The 19158-nt window shown below is 46.9% G+C and overlaps 1 protein-coding gene across 1 annotated transcript in view; it reads right to left on the bottom strand.

Moving 5' to 3' along the window:
* Nucleotides 1-1818: 1818 nt before the first annotated feature.
* The window catches only part of LOC102443503 (piezo-type mechanosensitive ion channel component 2-like), a 94021-nt gene continuing 76681 nt past the window's right edge, over nt 1819-19158 (bottom strand). Inside the window, exons 39-48 of the mRNA XM_075901549.1 lie at nt 15721-15935; nt 14821-14979; nt 12993-13140; nt 10271-10459; nt 9849-9941; nt 8605-8774; nt 7749-7865; nt 5546-5625; nt 3431-3659; nt 1819-2071 (exon numbers count right to left, since the gene is read on the bottom strand). Coding sequence (XP_075757664.1) covers nt 1819-2071; nt 3431-3659; nt 5546-5625; nt 7749-7865; nt 8605-8774; nt 9849-9941; nt 10271-10459; nt 12993-13140; nt 14821-14979; nt 15721-15935 — 1653 coding nt within the window. The remainder of the gene's footprint in view (nt 2072-3430; nt 3660-5545; nt 5626-7748; nt 7866-8604; nt 8775-9848; nt 9942-10270; nt 10460-12992; nt 13141-14820; nt 14980-15720; nt 15936-19158) is intronic.

Here is a 19158-nt window from a genome sequence, read left to right as displayed (position 1 = left end):
TCGTGCCAAATTTGCATATCTTCTTTCTAAAGCTGCGGGAAGTCTAAATGTGCCCACAGACACCTTTCGATGCTTGGTCCTGCCATGAGAGCAGGGGACTGGACTCAATGACCTCTTGAGGACCCTTTCAGTTCTAGGATTCTATGATTTACACACGTATGGTATAAGTTTATTAAAGCTGTCTGTATATCCATGTATATTTCATGGCATTATTCGCATTTCTGAAAATACTGGGTGCTCATAAAATGAGAGACTGACGGCTACATTGTGCAAGTTCTCACGCCCAGCTGAATGAAAGCGCAGAGGGAGCTTCCACTAGAGTGAGAATACCAAATTCACTGAACAGAGATTGGGGCCCATTGGGCTAGGTACTGTGCACACACATAAAGATGGACCCTGCCCTGAGGCACTACTAGTCTAGACAGGACGGACAGAGGAGGAGAGGGGAACCAGAGACTGAGGGCGGAAGTAACTTTTTCAAAGTTACTATAGAAAGGGCTATAGAAACCCTGGAGCTCCATCCAGTGCCCTGTTGCCTGGGTACCTGCTGCCTCCTCAGACATTTCTATTGGTAAAAACTGCCCTACTCCATCCTCTCATCCCCATGTTAGGGTACCATCCTGGATGCCATTCAGGTACCCACTCTTTCTGAAACCTAACAAAACACTGCCCAAGGCTCCTGTTCTCTTCTTCAAACCCATTTTTTAACTATTCTGACAGGCCTGGTCTATACTAAAGAGGAAAGTTGACTCAAGATACGTCAACTTTTCTTAAATCGTGATTTCACACCATGCACACATCAGAAAGTCATTTGCTCTCATCGACTTCCTCTACTCGAGCAGAGCCAGGACTATCAGCACCAACAAAAGCATCCTCTCAGTTCGAATTAGTGGGTCTTCACTAGACGTGTTAGTTTAAACCCTGGAAGATGGACTGCGGCAATGTCAATCTTCCACATAGTGTAGACAAGCCTACAGTCAGGAAAAAGTGGATGAACTTTTCACTGAGTGCCTATGTAAAAGCAGAGCAAGATGGGATGGCTGGGATGATTTCATTGGGATTGGTCCTGTTTTTAGCAAGGGGCTGGACTCAATCTTCAGAGGTCTCTTCCAACCCTATAATTCTATGGGAAACCTCTCCATGCAACAAAGTAAAATATTAGTTTGGTAAGGCTGTGATAGACCTCTTAAGACATGAAAGGACCTTAAGTCTTATTAAGAAATCATGCTCTGATTATGCAAGTGCCCCCATTCTGTTCTTTTATTTTGTCTTTGAACTGTTGGTTTTTAGGTAATAAAATGGAATTTGTCTGTTTTCTGTCTTTTGTCCAATGAGTACTGGCAGCCTCCTGACTCCCTGTCGGAACACCCCTATAAGTGTTTCTTTAAAATCTTAGGGCTTTTGTAAATTAGCCGCGTTCAAATTCTCTCTTTGTCATTTATCTTCAGCCATTGGTGCCACTCAACTTGGTTGGCCCAACTGCAGTTGCTCAGAGGCTGATTAGAATCTCTCCTGCTGTGAGGAAGTTTCTGGCTTCTTTGCAAATAAAATCAAGCTTTCTGCACCCATTATTGTGGGATGAAGTCTGGAGGGGACCAGCTTCTCTGGTTGAGCAAAGAGTAGTCGCTGGCCTGAAAAGTACATTTACTGCCTAAGCACGGTATATTTTGGTGAGAAACTTGTGGAGAAGCTTAAGGTGAAAATATGCCTATGGAGAGGAAACAGTCCTAGCAACTCCCATTCCTGAATGTTAGACTTCTTTCTAAAGCAGCTTGCTTCCTAAACCTGATCTTCCTAAACAAAGCTTTTGTGCTGTCATCATTCCTTTGACTCTCTGGTCCACTTGATCATCGTTTCAGGAGATCTGTACAAAAAGATGAGTTTAGCAAAGAGTTGTTCCTCCAGTTCCAGCTCCCCCGTCTCCCTCACCAGGAAGATGTCCGTGCAGAGTTTCAGGATGCGGTCCACATTGGGCAGCTCTTCAAACATTATTGAACGGGAGATGCCATTGAAGAACTCTCGAATGAACTTCCCAATGACGAGGACAACAGACATATAGAGGCCAACGATGCTGAGGAGAGGAGCGGAGCACAAGTTGGTCAGGAGGGGGTGAAATAAGGGACTGTATCCTGTTGTCGTTCTATGCACCTGCACTATGGGAGTTGTGCATAACATCTGTCATAAGCAAGCTATTCACGTATCCTTTTGCTAATGTGAAATTTAGCTTTCCCTAAAGGGCCCAACTTTACCTTCTTACCTTGAACACAGAGTTCCACTGATTTCAATGAGACTACCAGTCCAAATGAAGGTAGGTTAATAGGCCAGCAGGAGAGATCAGTATGATCCTCTATCCCGGGGTACGCAATAATTTTTGATGGGTGGGGGACTCCTCTCCTCTGCCTTCTCCTCTGACCCCCAGGTCCTCTGCCTTGACCCAATCCCCCAGCCTGCTGCCTGAGAGACCCTGCCCTTTCCCATCTGGGGAAGCATTCGGTCGCCCAGCAACCATGCCCCTGCCAGCCCCTTACATGTCTGCTCCTGCACTGGCACTGGCCTCACTCTCCCGCCGCCTTGCCTCCTCCTGCAACTGAGCCGCGTTCCTGGAGTCCCGCGGCCCCAGCCACACTGTGCGGCTTGCTGGCGGCTGCCTTCCGCCCCCCCTGCTGCTCTTCCCGGCCCGGGGGAGAGGGGTCACAAGTGAAAAACTGAATCCAGCTGCGACCACCCCCCCTAAGTTGCTTGCGACCCCCCCTGTGGGTCACGACCCACAGTTTGAGAAACACTGCCTTATAGTAATCAGAGACCGAATCTGGTCTGCAATAACCCTATTCCTCCACTTCAGTTGCTAATAACCCAGCTGGGGACGTATCTTTCAGGGCAGTACCTGACTCAGGTTTGACAGCTTCTGCTTTTGAGATATCTGACCAAGGAAGGAGAGAAACCAATTACAAAATAATTGAAAAATTATAAAAAACCAACCTGTCAGAGAGAGCGAGACAGAGTGCACAAACTAGAAGAATTACCTGGCATTGAGCTGGAAGCATGGGGAATGGAGGTCAGACTGAGGGGAGGGTGACGAGAGGGTCAGAATGGGGGCTCCATCTGGTGGGGCTTTCTCTCCCTCCCCAGCCTGCGTGGCCTTTTCTCCCTCCCTCACCGCAACCAACACGGACCTTCCGTCTCCCCAAAGTCCTGCCCCAGCTGCTAGGGGCCTTCTATCTCCATTTAGGAGGAGTTCTTGAACAGACTCACAGACAGATAGATGTACAAATCCCTAAAATACAGATATTCTGCCTAGCTGTGTGGGAAGATGCCAGAACTAAATAACTACCCAAGAAACCCAAAAAAAGTATTCTACCACTTACAAAAAGCAATGGGGCTGCTTCCTCCCCCCCTTTTCCTTTTCCCCCGTGTCACATATCGTCCTTACCCGTAGCCTGCCAGGAATCCCAGGCTGGAAGGGCTGACTTTGTCATTGTAGATGATAAGCTCCATATTCTTGCTGCAAGCATTACCAGAGCAGACGGGCATCCACTCTTGAATAACCCACCACTCAGTGACTTGGCTGGAAGAGGAGTTGGTGGCCAGCTGCTGTAGTTTTATGGTGATGTTTCGGAAGAAAGCCATTTTGTCTACATCGTGTGGTTTATGAGGATAAGCTGTTTCCCAAATGCAAAGATAAAATTAGGAGCTTTTCCCCTATATGCCTGTTAGCTTTCAGTATTATGCTTCCATTCCCTGTATGCTATTTCCTTCTCCCAGTACTTCTCTTCAGAGGTGAGAATCTGCTCTAAAGTAGTGCAGTGGATTTACTTTCTTGCAAATGTAAAGACAGATGTGCTCACAAATGTGTCATGGGAGAAGAGGGCAGGTCCTCTCATGGACTGATAACTGGTTAAAAGACAGGAAACAAAGGGAAGGAATAAAAGGGTCAGTTTTCAAAATGGAGAGAGTGGCGTCCTCCAGGAGTGTGTACTGGAACTAGGGATGTTAAAATGTGGCTATTTTTGTATTAGAGGCAGCAGCCTGGGGAGGGGAGCAAGGGATGATGCTTGTGGAGGGCCAGCTTTTTGATACAGAGGCAGCAGGGGGCTACATGTAATTGTGTACACGAATACCTGTTCATATCCCTAACTGGGACCCATCCTATTCATAAATGATCTGAAGAAAGGGGTAAACAGCAAGGTGGCAAAACTTGTCAGATGATACAAAACTGTTTAAGATAATTAAGTTCAAAGCAGATTGTGAAGAGCTTCAAGAGGATGTCACAAAACTAGGTAACTGGGCAACAAAATGGCAGATAAATTTTAATGTTGATAAATGTAAAGTAATTTATACTGGAAAACATAATCCCAACTATCTATGTAGAATGATTGGGACTAAATTAGCTGTTACTACTCATGATTGAGATCTTGGGAGTCATTATGGGTAATTCTTAGAAAAAACCCACTCAATGTGCAGCAGCAGTCAAAAAAGCAACCAGACTGTTTCGGAATCATTAAGAAAGAGATAGAGAATAAGATAAAATATTTGATTGCCTCTATATAAATCCATGGTACACCCACATCATGAATATTGCGTACAGATGGGGTCTCCTCAACTTAAAAAAAAAATTGGCATTGGAAAAAGTTCCAAAAAGGGCATAAAATGATTAGGGATATGAAATGGCTACCATTTGAGGACAGATAAATAAAACTGGGACTTTTCAACTTGGAAAAGAGATGATTAGGATACAGATCTATACAATCATGATTGTTATGGAAAAAGTGAATAAAGAAGAATTATTTACTGCTTCCTATAGCACAAGAACTAGGGATCCCCAAATGAAATTAATAGGTAGCAGGTTTAAAACAAACACAAGGAAATGCTTCTTCAAACAATGAAAAGTCAACCTGTGGAACTCCTGGCCAGAGGATGTTGTGAAGTCCAAGACTATAACAGGATTCAAAAAAGAGCTAGATGAATTCATGGAGGATAGGTCTATCAATAGCTATTAGCCAGGATGTGTAGGAATAGTGTCCCTACCCTCTGTTTGTCAGAAGCTGGGAATGGGCGACAGGGGATAGATCACTTGATGATTACATGTTCTATTCATTCCCTCTGGAGCACCTGGCATTGGCCACTGTCAGAAGATAGGATACTGGGCTAGATGGACCTTTGGTCTGACTCAGTATGGCCATTCTTAGGTTCTTATCTATAAAATCATGATTGATGTGGAAAAAGTGAATAAGGAAGAGTTATTTACTACTTCCTCTAATACAAGAACTAGGAGTCACTAAATGATTCCATTTGGCCAGTTGTTTGTTGCAGAATCTGTGTGATACTTGGAAACGTGTGTGAGGGTGTAAGGCTCCTGTCATCTGAAGAAGTGGGCTGTGCCCATGAAAGCTCATGATACCATCTATGTGTTTTGTTAGTTTATAAAGTGCTACCAGACCATCTGTTGTTTTTAATATTTTCCCTCTTAGCCCACAGTGGGTGCCACTTCATTTTCCACCACAGAGCCCTGAGACTAAACACTAACTAATTTATTGCAACTGCTTACCAACTTGCAAGCGATGTGCTGTTTTAGCTTCTGCTCCAGCATTAGCCCTGAGGTATCTTGGTAACACACCGGGAAGCATTCTAGACACAAGTGGAAGCCAAAAGTGCCATGGTGTTATCAAATATTTCAGTGCTATACATTAATCTTCCGAATCATTAGAAATGTGCTTGAACCAACCCCCAGAGTGAATCTGAACTTTACAACTTTGACCCATATCTGTTAACAGAATGCCTCTGTCTAGCTCTCACAGGCTACGTCTAGACTAGGTATCCCGAAAAAACTCCACCATATCCAGGGAATACGTTTGCACTTCTGCTTTTTTTTGCGGAAGTGCAAACGCGCTCTTTTGGAAGCCCCTGTGTTCCTCCTTCCACGAGGAAGAAGGAGGCTTCCAAAGAGGGTTTTTTTCCAAAATTTAGCCCAGTCTAGACAGGCCAAATGTCAGAAAAACCTCTTCCGACAAAAGAAACAGAAAAAGCTACGCAAGCTGCGCAGCGCGTTTTGTGTAGCTTTTTTCCAACAAAACCTTGTAGTCTAGACCTAGCCATAAATCATAGTGAAACTAGCTAAGGTACATGCATCCACCTCCCCGCCCCCTTGCTATGGTATGGAAGCACCTCAAATTATTAACATATTCTACCTCACAAGCCCCCTGTGAGGTAGTACAATGCTATTATGGGAGGTTTAGGTTGGACATTGGAAAAACATTCTAACAATCAGGAATAAACACTGGAATAAATTGCCTAGGAAGGTTGTGGAATCTCCATCACTGGAGATATTTAAGAGCAGGCTAGATAGCCTTTGAGCAGGGATGATCTAGACAGGGCCGGACTGAGGGGTGGACGAGCTAGGCAGCTGCCCGGGGCACCAACCGATGGGGGGCGCCTGATGGCAGCTGTAAGAGGCATGCGACATCTCTTATAGCTGCCATCAGGCACCGCGCACCCGCCTCCCGCAGCACCAGCCCCGTGGCACCGGCCAGCAGAGCCCTTCCCCTGATGGCCGCGGGGCCCTGCACAGCCCAGTGTGAGTGCCAGCAGCGATGGCCAGGCCGGGCTGGGCAACGCATGCACCGTGCACTCCGAGGACAGGTCCTGGGCTGCGCGCCAGTGGCCGTGGCCAGCCCGCACGAGCTGTGCGCCCTGGGGTCAGCGCCGCATGCCTGGGCCTGGGGCGCCAAAATGGCTTGGGCCAGCCCTGGATCTAGATGGTGCTTGATCCTGCTGTTAGGGCAGGGACGGGACTTGATGACCTCTCAAGATCCCTTCCACCTCTAGTATTCTATGATTCTATGATTATCCATATGGGAAAATAATACTCAAAAGTATCCAGATACCTAACCCCCAGTCACATCAATAGGAGTCAGGTGTCTACATAACTTGGTAGATCTACATCTGAGAGGCCCACCCAAGGTCCAGTAGGAAGTCTGTGGCAAAGTCTGGTTCATGGCCAGAACCCTAACAACCACATCATTCTTCCAGGCTTCCTTGTTAGTTGCCCATTTTTGGCAGCCTCAGGAAATAACCCAGGACTGACTGGGCCCTGGAAATCAATCACCCCTAAACTACAGAAATGGTCCCTCCAGGCATGTTGACAGGGAAACTGCTGCCTGTATTGTAGCTGCTTTGTGGAATCCAAGACTTCAGTCTCTAGGGCAATGTTTCCCAACCAGGGTTCCACAGAACCCTGGGGTTCAGCAGACAATCGTCAGGGGTTCCGCGAGAAATCGTGGAATAAATAAATAAATAAAAATTCTTACAATGTAAACTGACATTATATATATAACAGCTCTTTACAAATAAATTTTCTTAACAATAATTTAGCAGTAATTGAATTGCGCTCCCAGCTGTCAACTTTTTCTGGCCAAGCAAGCATTTTCATAGGTAGGGGTTCCTCGGGATATGAAAAATTATTTTAGGGGCTCCTCCATGGGAAAAAGGTTGGGAATCACTGCTCTAGGGCTATACAGACACCCTGTTCATATGCAACAGATTTGAGAAAAAGATGACTGTACACAGGAACTTCTAGGAGTGACTGTAATACCCTGCCCGTCAGAAGTCTTAACATAGTGTGGTCATATGGTTGGTAAAAGGAACAACCCTGCCATTTAACATGCAAACAATCCCATGTACTGTGTTCACCAACCGCAATTCTTTGCCAGGGTGCATTTTGAAAATGCTGGTCACAGAAGAAAAATACTGACATTGGCTCTTTTCTGGTCCCAGTTAGCATTTGAACAATTTGCTCTCTTATCTCCTTCTCTTCGTACCGCATGGTGTGCTTGCCAGATGCTTCTACATTCTTCACCAGAGAAGCATTCCTGCCCGAAGGAAATCAAGCGGGGTATATTCAAGTGTGGTACAAATACCGTGCAAGATAAGAGTTACTGGGAGACATTCTTCTTCCTGCTGTGGGCCATGTACGCTGCTGTGGAGGTGTATAGGGACTGTAGAAGTCACGTCACTGGTGGGAAAAGAATTCCCTTGGTTCAGGCACTGCCTAAGACAGCTGTGGGCTTTTTTATGAGGCCCCTTGCAAGGCCTATGGAGGGGGACATGTTGGAGATGAAGTTGCAACACAGATCTGTAGCCACTGCAGAGGCTTATTACACACCAGTGTTTCAATGGAGGTAGGTGTTGCAAGACTCAAGTCTTGGGTGCGTGTAATGAATGTTTGCGACCCATGAATGGAAGACATTAGTTAACCAATTATTATTATTATATATTTGTATTTTGGGAGCTCCTAGGAGTCAGTCATGGACCAGCATCCCTTTGTGCTAGGTGCTGTACAAACACACAAGACCCAGACAGTCCCTGCCCCAGAGGGCTCACACTTTATCAAACAGGCAGGGGAAGCACAGGAAATAAATATGGTGGCTGTGGTCAGCATGACCGGCCATGACCTCCAGCACCCCTGCAGCAGGCTAACCATAGTGAAGTTTGAATTAATGAGTATAAGAGCTATGTAATTAATTAATTGCCGTAGTTAAAGCTGGCTTGGAGCTCCTCTGCAAAGTTCTTGTAAATCAATGGTGGTGTTACCTTGGAGGCTCCACGTACCTGAGAACTGTCCAGTGAAAGGTGACTGAAACTGCAGTTGAGCCAGAGAGCTCCTCTATCATGGCCTCCCGGCTGGCAGGACTGATGCTCCACAGCAAACTGGCATTGCTCTTTATTTTAGCAACGACGATGTCCTCTGGGCTGTAGTTCACTATGAACTGCATGGCAGACTTGGGAAGGGATGGAAGGGGTAAAACATCAAGACAGGAACCTGTTGGCATCTCAGTAGGGCCTCCTCGACACAGGCTTCACAACAGGGGACCAAGGCATTTAAAACGGCTTGAACTCAACAGGGGAGTTTAACTCAGCTCTGAGAGCAGGGTCAGGCTGCATGAGATGTGGCTGAAATACCTAGTGCTGGGCCCAATTCTGCCTCACAGCCAGGTCCCAGAGCTCCAGGGGGGACAGGAACAGGGGTCACCAGGGAACAGCTGCTGCCAGGAAAGATTGGCCCAGTGGAAAAGAGCTTGGCCATCTCTCCTCACCTCAACCCCACCTTCATGTCCCCTTTCTGCCCTTGCATGGGAGGCCAGGACTTGGCAGCAGCTCAGACATGCTGATAGGGAGCTCTCCTCCAACAGGGGAATTCTCTGCTGGGCATTTGTCACTGAATTATGGCTCTTTTGCTCTTCCTGAGTTGCACACTGGGCCATCACTAGGCTGAGGACCTGGCTTGTTAACCTTAATAGAAGCACGGATGTACACACTAGAGTAGTCTTAGAAACCAGTTTAACCCACAGCCAGATTTAAACCAGGTGTGACAGGGTGCAGTAGCAATAAGGAGTGAACAAGGGTGGTTAATACCAGCTCAGTATTTTCTCCCCCTTTGCACAGGTGCTCAGGGGAAGGGCTATAAATGGTCTGCTTAAGGCAGTGATTAGGAGAGAAGTTAGCTTGGGGACTGGGTTCTAGACAGGGTAAATATTTGATCATTTTATTTTGTGCTTTGACTTTAAATTGCAAACATTGCTCCTTGAGAAAAGACCCTTGCTGACTGTACCAACGATTTATTTCTGCTGAGTCACTCCACCAGCATGTGCCATGACTTCTAAGCACTGCTGAAATCCCCCTGTAGACAAGACCTGGGCTGAAAAAAATTCACTGCAGTTTTATGAAGGGTTCATCCCAGGAAAGGGAAGAAACAACCCCCATGTACCTGGCCAGAGAGCTCTGACTGAGCAGCACTAACACGGAAGGATAATAGGAGGGAATCTGGGCTCTGTATTGAATGAGGTGACACTTACCGGGTGAAGGGCATACTGACTAGCCAGGTCATCATAGGCTGCCGAAGAGAAAGGAATCAGATTCCGGTGCTGAGCACTCATGGTGAATAATGGCTAGTGAGAAAGAGAGGGCAAATCACAGATCCGGGATTGTCAGTGCAGTCTGGGGCCCCTGTCTCCAGGGCAGACTGTCTCCAGGCAGAGAAAATTATACCATTGGTATGAAGCATGAATTTGTCACCTTCCCTTTTCTTTCTTATTACTCTTCCCTTTTCTTTTACTTCCCCTGCCATTTCACACAGGGCCTACCATGGGCCATTTCCACACAGTGAACAATAAGGTGAAAAGATTCCTACTCTGGTGTAAATCCACAGAGTCTGTGTCCATGTGCATATGTGTGTGTGTGTGTGTGTGTGACATTCGTGTAAGAAAAATACCCTTACCTCATAACCGCTAATGGTAATTCTGACTGAGACATCCAGGGGCTGATTGGTGACTCCTGCCACAGATTTAACCAGTGACATAAGGAGCAGTGGGAACCACACAATGCAGACTAAAATAAAGACAATGCAGCCCCCTACTCCGTATTTCACAATCAATTTCTTCTTTTGGCCAGAGGGTTGAGGATATTTCTGCAAAGAAAAAAAAATGGAGTATGATGCAATCGTAGCATCATGGCAGGGGAAATCAGGTAGGGCTGGAAGTAACTTGGTGAGCATTTAGAGGCTGAGGTAGTCAGTACATTTGGAAAATAACCTTGCTGTTTTGCATGCACATTGAGTGACAGATTGCTCAATCAATGCACTGAGCATATACAAAGCAAAGGGCATGCGTAGACTGACTGGCAACTTCACCACCTCAAGTGAATTATTCTGCTTATATCTTATCTATTCACTTTTAATGGACTATATGAAACATTATCCAGTTTTTAAGACATAAGTTAGTTGTAAGTGCCTATTATTTTGTTTGTGAGGCCTGAGGTTGTAATGCACTGTACACACATACAAATCAGTAGAAATGATCAGCATAAAGTAATGCATGTAATGTAATGCGTAATCAGCATGATGTTCTTCGAGTAGCCCACTGTTGCTTCTCAAGAGTGCAATGGAACAGCTCTGTGGATATGAAACAGCAGCAGTGAAACAGACTGGGGCAAGGCTGTATAAAGGCTGACAGGGTTAGGGAAAAGCACCTAAAGCAGGGGTGGGGAATCAGGCACCCTGCCCCCTGGCTTGCCTGGATCCAGCCCCCAAGGCTCAGGGTTCCCCCCAGCATTGGGGAGCCCACACTGGCTGTGCAGCCCCCTTGCTGCCCTACTGCAGGACTGGAGCACACAAAATCTACTAGGCTGTGGGGAGTTCCCAATCTATAGGGGAATGTGGGGAGTGTCTTCCTCCTTCTCAGGTGGGGGCCATGTCAGTGAGCATTTGAGGGGGGAGGTTCCTTGGATTTGGGTTTTTTTTTGCTTCTCACTTGTATGCAGCCCCCCGACTGATTTTTCTGTGGGTCAGTGGGCCCCAGCCCAAAAAAGGTTCCCCATCCCTGACCTAAAGGGAGAAGGACCAGGAGCCTAAAGTCTTGATAGAAACTAGATGTTCCCCAGCTCCTTCCATCGAATGAGTGCTGTTCTCCACAGAAAGCAGCAGCAGCTAGAGGCAGAGTACAAGTTGCATCTCTTTAAACTGGAACTCTCTGGCCTGGCAACATCTGTGGTTTGGAAGGACCAAGGATGTTCCAGGATAGAGTCCCAGCGCCCTGTGTGGGGTGGAAGGCCGGGAGCCCGGGGTGATGCGGGGGAGGGAGGAGGCGATGTGTGCCCAGCTGTGCTGGCGGGGCAGGAGCAGGGAAACCCAGCACATGGTTCAGCTGGGCTGTGGGTGGGGCGCCCAGGAGCTGGCGTGTGGCACAGCTGGGCTGGTGGGGTAGGGAAGTGGGAGCCAGCACACAGCTCAGCTGGGCTGCAGGGGGAGCCAGGAAGCCGGGGTGGGCAGACGCAGCAAGAGGGCCAGAAATGACCTCCCCTGGTCTGGCAAAATCCCTCATCCCGGACCAGTCAGGTCCTAAGGGGGCTGGACCAGGGAGGTGCAACCTGCACAGCATTCAGATGTTGAGGAGTTGGATAGGAGCTTTGATTCCACGTTTGTTTGCAAAATAATTAGTGAATTAGTGGAAGCCTCATTGCTCGCAGGAGCTAAAATTAGCCTGGAAAAAAAAACTCTACAGAACATACTGCAGGAAACAGTACTGCATGAGCCAGAGGGATGGACCAGACCACCTAATAGATCTTTTCCAACCTAACTTGTCTGACTTTAATGTACTCTCACCCCCAGCAGGAGACATGAGCTGAACATATAAATAAGGAAGAACAGTTTGTAGCTGGAAACCCCTTTAAGGGAGAGTCTTTTTTAGCTGTGGGCCAGGATTTCTTCCCCATACGTAACAAAGAGAGGGTAAATCCTGGCTCCATTGAACTCCACAGGATTTTTTGATACTGATGTCAGTGGGGTCAGGATGCCACCCATAGTCACTGTTGTGTGAGACCAAAGTTGCCACTGAGGCAGTACTGAATGGTGATATAATGCTAAGTGAAATCAGACTCCCCTATGTAGTGTCTATGATGGGTGAGAAACCTTTTTTGGGTCAGGGGCCACTGACCCACAGAAAAATCAGTCAGGGGCCGGGGTTTGTGGGGAGGCAGCTGGGGGAGGAGCTGGAGTGCCAGCGTTGGCTCCGCAATGCTGGGGGAGACCCTAAGCCTCAGGGGCCAGACCCAGGCAACCCAGGGGCCACATCCATCCCCCAGACCTTAGGTTCCCCACCGCTGGTCTATGGGTTCATTTGCCTTTAGTCAGATAATCTTGAAGTCCCCAGCAGAATCCTCATTCAGTAAAATAGGTCTAGGCCCAAGACATTGCTGGGTGCATAATTACTGCTTCATTTTTAAATTATACAGTCAGAACACTACAGACATCTTTAATCTGCAGCATTGTAGTGCACAGTGAACAAGGGAAGGTTCTGCTCAAATGTGAATCACTCCATCTTCCCAAGTCCAATTTTTTCTGAAGGGTGCATTATTCTTCCCTCCCCTCCCCGCCTAATCTGGCCTCAGAAACGTTTGTGTTAGAGAATTTCACCAAAAGGGATTGTATACCTGGAATCACTCACCTTCTCAGACTCTCTCAGGCATTTCATAATGAAAACATTTGCATATAAATCCTCCACACAAATCCAGCTGGAGAGACTCAGTGTGGTGTCTGTCCAAATCCAGTCCATGACAGCTCTCATCTCTGTAAGGAAAGGCACCATGCGAAACCTACCAGTTGAAGAAGAAAGAATGTGATTAACCTTTTAGATTGGCCCTCTTTGTTAAATACCACCCTGGAGTCCTAGCAGATAGATAATTTTCAGGCATTTCCTGAAATCTTTTTTCCTGGCATAATTCTCCTTGATTTGGGGAGATTTTTCCTTTATCAGCTCCTCTGAGAAACAGTTTCCAGTGTGTAGTTGTAAAGAACTGAGACGGTGCCCAGGGATTTCAGAAATCAGAGAAACCTTTGTGCTTCAGAAGCCAAATGCTAACTGCTGGGGGGTACAAAGAAACTTCTCCTATGGGCAAATTATCCCACAGTTGTCCATTATGGGAAGTCTGAGCATCTGGTATTAGCCACAGTCAGAAGAGGGTACTGGACTGGATGGATCATTCACCATCCAGCAGGCCCTATTCACCCACTAGAGAATGATTGAAATTTGGAAGATCTTTTTTAAGGGCCACATTTACAAAGGGCCTGGACTTGGCCTCCTATTATCCCTGCACAGACACCTGTGTGCACCCTTTTTGGGTATCAGCACCTGTGTACAAAAGACCATTCAAGAGTGGGGTCTCCTTGTGCTAGATGCTATCCAGCATAAGTCTTTGCCCCAAATTGATAGATTCTCTCACCTGCAGATGTAAGAGATGGAGTTTGTTCATGGAACATCCACCGGTCCTGATGGGGGAGGTGTCTACAAAGCTATCCTCTTGTGCATAAATTATGTTTTTATTCCCTGATTTGATGGGTAATAGCACTCAAAACTGCAATGACGTGTTTGTGCATGGCCCACTATAGGCCAGTGCCTGAAAACTAGGCCCCAAGAGATTTCTCCTTTAAAGTTCCTTTCAGAGCCTCTTCCTTTATACAAACCCACAGATTGCTCTGTGTAATGGAAGCCCATATGGGAAAAGGATATTTTTTCCATAGTGTTTTAGGTTAATAATATGAAACTCAGCATCTATTTAAAAATGCATTGAGTACATAAAATTCATCCAAAATACCACCAAACTGGCCAATGGCTTTTTAATATCTCTGCCACAAGACTGTGTATTTCCTGTCTGGATCCATTCCAATGGCAATTCCAGGCATGGAATATATTTAGTCTATATTTACTTAGTCTACTTAGCTTTCAGTTAGTGTCTTTGGCTCATCTCACAACCATGCTATTTCAGGATGATTTATACAATATTTACATTGAATTCTGCTAATATTTCCTTGCCTCTTGATACTGGATTACAGTATATACATTCCAGAGACCTGTGCTGAAGGAATAAGTAGCAATCAGAGAGGATCTAGCTATGGGGAGACTGCCAGGAAGTGAGATGATTTGTCTGAAAAGCTTATTGAGCAGTTATGTGGAAAAGTAGCAGTCTGGTTAGGGGAAAAGTACCCTACAACAACAAGAAATGTGGGTTATCTTCAAGAGTAAAATTATGGCATTTAAACCCTGCTCTCCTTTCCTCTAAAGTGCAAATTTAGGGCTTGAACCTAATCTCTGGTATACTTGCCACAAATCACACAACCTACCCTCGCCCCCCCAAAAAAGAACAGTCAACATTTATACAGCTAAATACTGGTCCCACTGAATTGAGTGAGGATTGTACCATTGGCTTTAATGAGACTCGGACTTGGCCCACATTTTTTTAGCCTCTATTATAAAAGCTGAACAACTCTCTGCTTACCCTTGGAATAGAAATAGATTTACGAAATTGTAACTCTTTGTCAGAAAGTTGCCTAGGACCCGATTTGGATAACCACATTTGATCTGATAGGCTGACAAGCCAAAGTAAACACATTTGACCAAGTACCAAAGCTGAGCCACATGGTTTCTGTTAAATCTCCTGTAAGGGAACAGAACAAAGATTTCGTTACACCTTTTTTATCACCAAAGTCTTTTAATTTTTTTTAATGCAACAGTTCCTCAATCACTAGTTTGACCTTCATGTTAATATCACCTCCTCAGACTGGATTGGAACCTAATGAAAAAGAGATGCAAAGAGAGTGGCCATATGTCACCAGGGGTCCTGTTAAATGGAGCTTCTTTTCCTTGCAACTTGAATAATAAATGTTCATCCATGAATGGAGGGCATTGACCAATAACGAGCAGCTTCAAAGTAGGGAGTAAGTCTAAAGTTGGGGAAATATTTCTGCCAGGTTTTTTTCCTCTTGCCATACTTCATAAGCCTGTAGATGTCTCCTTTCCCTGAGATCTCATTTTCAGAGAGTCAGGCACAGAGTTTCCATAACTGAGTTTGCATATGAACCACATACCTGGTTATTTGCTCAAATAAACTAGGTGTGCAATGCAGTATGCATTTTGCACACATAACTGTTCTCTTTTCCCAAAGCATGCCACACGCTTTCCATGTGGAGACTGCGGTAGGAAATTAAGTTCTCTGTTTATCCATTTCCAGACCCATCTATCCCAGTACATGTGCCAAGAGCACAAATTAAATCACTGCTGAAAGCCTGCAGAAATGTCAGGCTTCAAAGCCACCATTTCATCTGTCTGTTTTCCCATTGAAAGCAAACCCTGTTCATGAAAGAGAAAGATTTTCGTATGACACTAGCAATAAATGTACCTTTCGGTAACGCCTGGTAATATGAAGAACATCCAGAAGTGAATGCCAAAGACAAGGACAACCTGGAATACACACTTCCCAAACATGGTCTTCCTCAGGTAAATGGCTCGGTCTACTATCATGGTGCCAAATTGAATCAGGAGCATCACCAGGAACGCTTCCGGGACCTGGTCTTCTGACAGGGACTCAGTTATGTCAGCAACTGCTGAGTGTTTCTGAAATCAATCATAGCAAACAAGGGGAAAATCTAGTTGCAAAGCGTTACCACTCAAGATTTATCCAATGATTTTATGTCACCGATAGGTTAGTGGGAAATTCCAGACCATTCCAGACCATTACTCATTACCTAATTCAAACAAGTATGTCCCCTGAGTGCGAGGGGTCTTACTGCTGTAACCAAGTGCTGTGTTTGCTATTTAGGGGTGAAAAGGCAAGACTCACCCCCTCTCCTCTTTTCAAGCAAATCCCTACTCTGTAAGCACTGAGTAGAAACATCTTAAATAAAGACACAGATAAAATGACACCGAGCAGCTCTGGATGCCTCGTGCAGGATTCTGAAGAACAGTTGTTGTTTTTTAAAAATAAGTCTATACATTTGTTTTACGGAGCAATGGGCATTCACCGTGTATCCAGAGCCAGGTCCATTTTTGTACCTTAAACCTTCCAAAATCAAACATTCTGGGTGCGTCAACACTGCACCAGGAGCTCAAAATAAGCTACACAATTTGAGCTACACAAATTGCATAGCTTATTTTGAGTTAATTTAAAAATAGCTTATTTCAAAATTTGGTGCTATCTACACAGTGCCAAATCTTGTATATAGTAGCCCAATGTCTGTGACTCTGTAATGCTGTAGCATTACAGTCTTGCCTCTGGGGGGTGCTGTTGCCTCCTGCCGTGGCACTTGGCTGAGTTCTGCGCCACTCAGCCGGGCCGCCATGGGGGAGCAAGCATGGCAGGGCCCGGCCATGTACATCACCACCCCGCCCCTCTTCGCCTCCCACCGTGGCGCTTGGCTGAGTTCTGCGCCGCTCAGCTGGGCCGCCACAGGGGAGCCCAAATGGCCGCTTGCTCCTCCGCACCAGCCTGGCTGAGCGGTGCAGAACTCAGCCGAGCTCCACGGCGGGAGGCGAAGGGGGGCGGGGCAGTGACATACACAGCCGGACCCCGCCCCCTGGCCATGTACATCACCGCCCCGCCCCTCTTCCCCTCCCGCTGTGGCGCTCGGCTGAGTTCTGCGCCACTCAGCCGGGCTGCCGCGGGGGAGCAAGCAGCCGTTTAGGCTCCACGGTCCCCGTGCTACATGGGGAGCGTGGAGCCCAAACAGCTGCTTGCACTGTTTACCCCTGCATGGGGAATGCAGAGCTCAAACAGCTGTTTGGGCTCTGCGGTCCCCCAAGTGAGAGGCAGGAGGGGGAAGAGAAGAGAAAGAGAGAGTAAGGGGCAGGAGGGGGAGAAGAGAAAGAGAGAAGGAGAGAGAGGCAGGAGGTGGAGGAGAGCTGAGGGTGTGGGAGGCAGGAGGAGGAGGAGGAGAGAGAGACAGACATGGAGGAGAGACCCAAAAAATCCTGTTTTATGAGGGGCTATTGGCTAGTTTCAGAATAGAGTGCTATTCCAAAATGTCCCTTACTCCTCATGGAACAAGGTTTACAGGCATGTCGGAATAACAAGCCTGTTATATCATATATATAGTAGCCCAGTGTCTGAGAGTCTGTAACGCTGAAATGCTGGCTGTTCCCTCTGGGCGGCGCTGTTGCCTGAAATGCTGGCTGTTCCCTCTGGGAGGTGCTGTTGCTGAAATGCTAGCTGTTCCCTCTGGGCGGCCCGTGCTGCATGTGGAGTGCAGAGCCCAAACGGCGGCTTGTGCTGCTTGCTCCCCCGCGGGTGCCCGGCTCAGCGGCGCAGAAGTCAGCCGAGTGCCACGGTGGGAGGCGAAGGGGGGCGGGGCGTGACAGCAGCTCCAGGCCCCGCCCCCTGGCCATGAACGTCACCACCCCACCCCTCTTCGCCTCCCACCGTGGCGCTCGGATGACTTCTGCGCCGCTCAGCCAGGCTGCCGCGGGGGAGCAAGCGGTGCAAGCGACTGTTTGGGCTCCACGCTCCCCATGCAGCACAGGGAGTGCAGAGCCCAAATGGCCCCCGAGTGAGAGGCAGGAGGGGGAGGAGAAGTGAAAGAGAGAGACAGAGAGAGAGGCAGGAGGTGGAGGAGAGCTGAGAGAGAGAGAGGGGAGGCAGTAGGAGGAAGAGTGAGAGAGACGGAGTGAGAGACTGGAGGCTCAGGAGAGAAGACCGACGTGGAGGAGAGACCTGACAATCCTGTCTTATGACGGGCTAATTGGCTAGTTTTGAAATAACAGGCTTGTTCAAAAGACGCAGAATAGCTATTTCAGGATACTAGAAGTATCCCAAAATAGCTCCGCAGTGTAGATATAGCCCCTACATTTTGGAAATACTGTACTCAGATTTCAAATTCTCAACTTGGGAGGGTTCAGAGCTGGAGTTTTAACTAGACCCATTATAAAAATATCAGGGCTTGAGATCTGTGACTAATCCATCTCCACCCCTAAATTTTACTTTCTTCTCCGTAAGATTTTATTTTGCATGAAACCAAGCTCTTAAGGATCTTGAGAGACTCATCTCTTGTTATTACTGCTCATTCTCCCCACTTGGAAGCAGAATCACATTCTTTGAGATGTAACAACAATATCCAGATGTGAAAAGCACAAGCAAATGCTAAGACAGCCAAGCACAATGTGCAAGCAGCAGTGCTGAGAGCATAATAAGCATAGCACTGACTGTGCTGTCCCTCTGTTCCAGAAGTCTACATCGCACTACTGTTTTGGACTGGAAATGAAACAGACTCTACCCTCTGTGTCCTAGGACCCTCTCCTGAAAGAAACTGAATGTCTCACATGACATACGGAGCACCTTCAGCTCCCATTAATGTCTCTGGTGTTTTACCCCTTGCAGGAGATGGTCAATAACTTACAAGATCAAGGCCCTACTGAACCTCCCTTTCTTTTGACTTTTTTTCCATCTCTAAACTCTTCATGAACATGATCTACTCCCATTCTGGAGCCAGATTCTATAAAACAAACAAAACAAAGCACTGTCTAGTAGGTATGTAATAGTGTAGTCGATTAACCGATTAACTGATAAGCAAAAGCTTATAGGTTAATGCTATAAATTACACGCATTCTCTCCTCCCCCCCCAGTACATTTTTTAGCAGGCTGGCTCAGTCCTGGCTCGTGCTGGGACTGAGATCTACCCCCACTTTGACTGCATTTAAAGTGTATTAGGAGCCTGGCGGGCAGCCAGCCTATCTCAGTTCCAGCTCATGCTGGATCCAGGAGCTCAGGCCCTCCTCCCTCCCCAGACAGAGGCTGCTGCCACCCCATGCTCTGTATCAGAGGCAGCTGTGTGAGATGACAGGCAGC

This window comes from Pelodiscus sinensis, chromosome 18, assembly GCF_049634645.1.
Source record: "Pelodiscus sinensis isolate JC-2024 chromosome 18, ASM4963464v1, whole genome shotgun sequence".
Classification (NCBI taxonomy): domain Eukaryota; kingdom Metazoa; phylum Chordata; order Testudines; family Trionychidae; genus Pelodiscus; species Pelodiscus sinensis.
Note: the sequence above shows the minus strand (reverse complement) of the source record. Positions and strands in the feature narration are given on the sequence as shown.